This window comes from Myotis davidii, unplaced genomic scaffold, assembly GCF_000327345.1.
Source record: "Myotis davidii unplaced genomic scaffold, ASM32734v1 scaffold2301, whole genome shotgun sequence".
NCBI lineage: Eukaryota > Metazoa > Chordata > Mammalia > Chiroptera > Vespertilionidae > Myotis > Myotis davidii.
In genome coordinates, this window is record NW_006291016.1 from 43,504 (window position 1) to 49,679 (window position 6,176).

The following is a 6,176-nucleotide window of genomic DNA, read 5'->3' on the forward strand; positions in this document are numbered from 1 at the left end:
CTGGCGGCGGGAGAAGTAGCGCTAGAGCCAAAGAACGTGTGTCTGCGCTCGCGTGGTCATGGAGGCACTGGGGCTGCCGCCAGCCGCGAAGACTCCAGCCCCCAGCCGGAGCCTCCGGCTGCTGCTGCTGCCACTACTGCTGTTCCTGCTGCTGGCCCAGACTCTGCGGGGCTTGGAGGCAGAGGAGAGGCCCCGAACCCGTGACGAGGAGTGCCACTTCTACGCGGGGGGACAAGTGTACCCGGGAGAGGCGTCCCGAGTTTCGGCCGCCGACCACTCCCTGCACCTCAGCAAAGCCAAGAGTAGGTGGTGCCCCGCCAAGGGGGGTTGACCGGTGGCTGAGGGAGGCGGGAAGTTGGGAGGACCACGGGACACGTGTGCCCTGCTTAGGCTACCTGGGAGCCTGACTTGGGCGGCGCCCCCTGTCCTGCCTCCGGTCCCTGGGAGGGCCTGGCTCTTTCTTAGCGGGGCAAGGGTGGAGGGTTCCTGCTTTGAGAAAGGGATTGTTTCCACTTACCAGATTTTGTAAGTAGTGGTTACCCCAAAAGCCGCAGACAAAGGAACGGGGGTGGTCCAGGTCCCCTTGCAGGCAGCGGAGGATGTTGTGCAAACTGAAACACTTCCTCAAACATTGCAAAGTGGCTGCAGCATATCGCGTCTGTTTCCAAGTACTATTCCAGGGAAGAATAGGTTAAGTTGAATAATGATTCATAGAAAGTTTGATTAAACAGAAAAGTGGCTAAACAAAATGTTCAGGAGAGCAAACATTTCACCTTTCTCTTTCCTTTTGTTTTCATCTTATAAATACTATTAAAAGCCCTTCCCCAAAACATACATAATAAATGGGTATTCTTTGTGTCTCTTAGAAATGAAGAACTTCTTACAGGGTGTATTTTTAAGGCTCTTTGTAGGGAGAGGAAAAAAGGTTCAAAGTAATGTATTTTGGTTGATGATAAACCTCATGGCAAATTTGTGTCCTGCCAGTTCGGCTTTTGATTATTTGCATTTCTGTCCAGTGTACACAGGTAATGGCCACTTTCAGGAAGGACACGTCAGACTGAGACACTGAGAAAGTTATGGCCTGCTGCATCTAGATGTTAAGATTAGCCAAAAAGAACTGAGCAGGGATTAAAGAATAAAGACTGTCCCTTGCTTGCTCTAAGTAACCTGTTTTTCCTACAGATCAATTAGCATTCTGAAGATACGTATTGTGGTTCAAATACACCATGTTCTATGCCCATATTCAGTGAAAAAAGTATGCTTCACAGTTATGAATCCTCAGTGTTAAGTGGGATGTTACGACTTAGGATGGAGTGGGAGTAATAAATAAGAAAAACTGTTTTGCCTTCTTAAACATGTGTTCTTTCCTACTGAAAGTTAACTACTTTTGGATTTTTCGTTTTTAAGAAACCAGTCTCACGCTTTTATTTTTTAAACAACATGTGTTTATTATTTCACAGGAGGCCTTAGCTGGGTTCTCTGCTCAGGGTTTTATAACACTGTAGTCAAGATGTTGGCTGGGCTGCATTCCTTTCTGGAGCTCAGCATCCTCTTCCCAATTCACATGGTGGTGGGCAGAATTCAGTTCCTTGAGGTTAAGGACAGGGTCCCTGTTTTCTTCCTGGCTGTGACCTGGTGCCATGCTTAATTGCTAGGAACCAGCCGCTCGCAGTTTCTTTATTCACACGCCCTCTCATCACATGGCAGCTTATTTTGAGTCCCAGTCTTGGGCTTTTAAAATCACAGCATTTCAAAGTGTCATTAGTTTCACTTACCTGGGAAGATATTTTGAACTGTGTCAGCCAGTTAAGTGTTCAATGGCATTACATTGTATTTCCCATAAGAAACATATCCCATCCAAGTCTGCTCATAAAAGCATAAGACAGTGGTAATAGATTTCCCTTTACCAGAGAACTTCAAATTTTAGATATTTGCTACATCTCTGTGTCATGTAGGTTTATCTAGAATTAAAGATACGAGGGCTTTTATTCATAGAGTGGAATACTATAGAGCCATTAAGGTCATACTTTGAAATAATTTTTAGTGACATGAAAACTGTTAGATTTACTGTTGCTTTTTTTTTAATATATTTTTTTTTGATTTTTTACAGAGAGGAAGGGAGAGAGATAAAGAGTTAGAAACATCGATGAGAGAGAAACATCGATCAGCTGCCTCCTGCACATCTCCCACTGGGGATGTGCCCGCAGCCCAGATACATGCCCTTGACCGGAATCGAACCTGGGACCTTTCAGTTCGCAGGCCGACACTCTATCCACTGAGCCAAACCGGTCTTGGCGTACTGTTGCTTTTTTTTTAAAGGGGTTCAACATGATCCAAATTTGTGTTTAGAGAAAAGACTAGAAGTAAAGACATCAGAATGTTAACAGTAGTTAAATTAATGGGGTTATGGGAAGAGAAGGTTTAAATATCCTTTATACTGCTTTGCATTTGCCAGAATCTGTTACATGATTTATATTTGAGATTTTAATACACACAAGGGGTTGCTTTGGGAATTCCATTTATAGATCTTAGCAAAGTTAACTGCATTCTTTTTTTTGCTCCATATATTTATGACATTTTTTTTTCTTTGAACTAACTTTGTAATTCTTAAATCAAGAACCCAAAATTTTCAAACTCAGAATTTTGAGAACAAAATTTATTCCTCAGATTTGGTTTTCCTCATATGCTAAAATCATTAAGTAATAACAGGTCATTATAATTCCAACCACAAATCTACTTAATATATCCTGTTAACCAATCCCATTGAGAGGCATTTTCAGTAATGTATACAAAGCATGTATAGTTCAGTACCCTTCTACTAATTCCCCTCTTGGCCTTTACCTAATCAGATCAGGATATTTATATGAGGTAGACTGCTGACTCAAGACAAGTAATCACATGTTATATATTAACTTCACAGAGAAATTCATCTTAAGTTTACGTCTCTTTTCAGAGTGACCAAAAATGCTGGCTATTATACGAAATATAGTAAATGCTGTCTATTCTGAGCCTTACTTTCTAGGAACCATAGTCAAACTTGGAAACAAGGATTGACTTCAATATATGTAATGGTTCTGAAAGTTTAAGTGTTATCTGAATGTAACAGAAGATCAAGGTATATTATCAAAGCGCATTGGCTAGAATTACAGCATGCCCTTACAAGAGAGCAGCACCAACTATTCAATTTCCATTAGGTCACTTGAAACCTGTTCAAGGGGGTCTCTTCTTTCAAAGCCCTCTACGAAAATAATCCCATGATCTGGGGTTGTACACTTCTGGCCTGATGTATTTGCAAATTTCCTACTCTTTGAGTGTGGCAACAGGTCCTCCATGAGTATGTGAGAAACTGGCCAAATGTTTAAATTAGTACATCTGAAAGACTGCCATTAGGTAAAGGCATATCTAATTACTTGAAATATAGGAAGTTATTCAACTTGGAGGGGCTATAGTGAAGGAATCAATAGAGTGTAGTGCAGGGATGGAATGTGGGGGGGTTGCTGTGAGCATGAATAGAATTAAAAGTATTATCAATAACCTCCAACTGAACTTGAGCATTTCTTTCCGTTATAAACATCAGCAACGAACCACATTAGCTTCAGCAGTACTTGCTTGTACCTGTTGTCAATAGACCCCCAGGTATTTTCATGCCATATTGTGGTTGTTGGTTGTTACAGGTATCCTGAAACATCATTTACAGTCTTCACTATTTTTGGTAGTTAATTAGATCACGCTAGATCCTGCATTTTTAAAGTCTTAATAAAAGGGAACATGAATTACTACATCACCAATATGGGTCTTTTCTATTTGGATAATTTCATTTCAATATAATTGCTTTCCTTTGTAATTGTATATATTTTATATATCCAGTAACACTATTCTGAGAAGTATGTAAGCTTCACCAGACTGCTAGAGAGATCCAAAGGTTTAGAAGCCTTGATTTTTAGTGATTTCCTAAAGCTCTTCTGTCATCCCATCCATTTTCTCAGTGTTAAAAAACATCCTATATTTTTCTTTCTTAGTTTCCAAGCCAGCACCTTTTTGGGAAGGAACCGCTGTGATAAATGGAGAATTTAAGGAGCTCAAGTTAAGTGATTATCATGGAAAATACCTGGTTTTTTTCTTCTACCCACTTGATTTGTAAGTAATACATGTACAAAGCAGCTAGTAAGACCTCAGTCATTACCGATCATTAATCAAGGTCAGGCTCTATCCCCAGCAGGGGGTGTGTAGGAGGCAGCTGATCAATGATTCCCATCATTGATGTTCTGTCTCTCCCTTTTCTGAAATCAATAAAAGTATATATTTTAAAAATTATTTAAAAAGAGTTTATTTACAAATAGGCTAGATTTGGCCTGTGGCTGAAAGTTTGCTGACAGCTAGTTTAACCAAATGGGAAGGATTCTCATAAAAATTAGTACATTGAGACTAATACAAGTCATGAAGCTACATAATACATAGCCTTTTAAATTAGCTTGACTAGCTAAAATGTATAATATATTCTAATTTCCAATAGAAACCAGAAGTTGAAGTTTTAACACTAGATTGCCCAAGGAAGTCATTTTGACTGCTTTTTAATTTCAATTAGAAACACAATGATGTATATAATGACAGAATTTCTTAGAATTTGGTCAGTGATACTTGTTCTAATGAGTTGTTTATTTTATTTCTTTTGCGCCCTAAATTCATGAAAGAAATGTCGAATAGAAGTGAGTTATTGGAAAAGCTAAGGAACATAAGTGAAGAGTGCTCCGATATTATTCTTTCACAATGCAGTCATGTTGACTGCTTTTGGGCAATATAGGTATATACTAAACTTTGGTCTTTCTAGTGTTAATATATAAAAAGTATAGGCCTTCTAAATTCATGTTATAAAACCAAAAAGTTAAAACATATGTAAAATATAACATTAAACCTGAATTCTGATATTAGTCTAACATAGCAGACAAATATGCTCTGTCTCTCAAGTGTTATTTAAAACTCCATAATGAATAAGACATAGCTAATTATGCATGATGTTAGCAATGGTCTTCGGGCTATGATCGCTTCTTACTGTTGTTTCTGTATAAAGTCAAACTGGGCCTGGTTAGATAAGGAAGAATTCTCAGGCATTTGCCACAGTCTATAACAGTGATGGCGAACCTATGACACACATGTCAGAGGTGACACGCGAACTCATTTTTTTGGTTGATTTTTCTTTGTTAAATGGCATTTAAATATATAAAATAGAAATCAAAAATATAAATCTTTGTTTTACTATGGTTGCAAATATCAGAAAATTTCTATATGTGACACGGCACCAGAGTTAAGTTAGGGTTTTTCAAAATGCTGACACGCCGAGCTCAAAAGTTTTGCCATCACTGGTCTATAAGCATGAAAGTCACAAACAATCCTTCAGTTTTCTGCCAGACCTTTTTCTCTGTGTTCACTAAGAAGTCGGGCAAATAAATGTGTCTCTAGATAGCATTTCTTGGGATAAGAGGAAGGAAGGTAGGGACTGACCATTCCTACATTGTGGAAAATATTAAAAATATACATGATAGCCCAGGTTCCAGGGACGTAATCTAGATTAGAACTTTCTGCTTGCATATGACAACCCTCCACCTGAACAACTGAAACATTTGAAAAGCCTATGTTGGGGTATGGTAGGAACTTGGCCCCTAAATCTACATTTTTCAAACTTTCTTGGCCATCATACACAATAGGAAATAAATTTTCAATTGCTGCCCAATACACTTACACATACATAAACAGTAACATTCAGTGTGTATGCACCAGTATAGCCATGTTATACTGAAATACTGAAAAACTTCCATACCAGAGGGTAAATAGCCACTTTCTCAACCCCTTCCCCAAGTTGCTCCTCCTACCTGATCCTTTTTCAAAACCTCCAGCACTAAAGCCTATCTACACTAATAAAAGAGAAAAATGGTAATTGGCGTATGACACTACCCTTTTCATTGGGCTATATGCAAATCAGGGCTATATGCAAATTAACTGCCAACTCAGATGGCAGTTAACTGACAACAAAGATGGCGGTTAATTTGCATATGTAGGCACAATGCAGGGAGGCGAAAGGAAAAGCAGGAAGACGCCCCCTGCCACTGACAGTGATCGGAAACCCAGGGGGGAGCTAAGAGCTTGCCCCCCAGCCATGATCGGAGAATCAGGCGCCTTTG

General features: G+C 39.4%; 1 protein-coding gene across 2 annotated transcripts in view; it reads left to right on the forward strand.

The window, feature by feature from the left end:
• The first annotated feature begins 6 nt into the window (after positions 1–6).
• PRDX4 (peroxiredoxin 4) overlaps positions 7–6,176 on the forward strand; it is a 16,110-nt gene continuing 9,940 nt past the window's right edge. For both annotated transcript variants that reach the window (XM_006764138.2, XM_006764137.2), the window contains exons 1-2: positions 7–302; positions 4,020–4,137. In XM_006764138.2, coding sequence (XP_006764201.1) covers positions 59–302; positions 4,020–4,137 — 362 coding nt within the window. In that variant the 5' untranslated portion in view covers positions 7–58. The remainder of the gene's footprint in view (positions 303–4,019; positions 4,138–6,176) is intronic.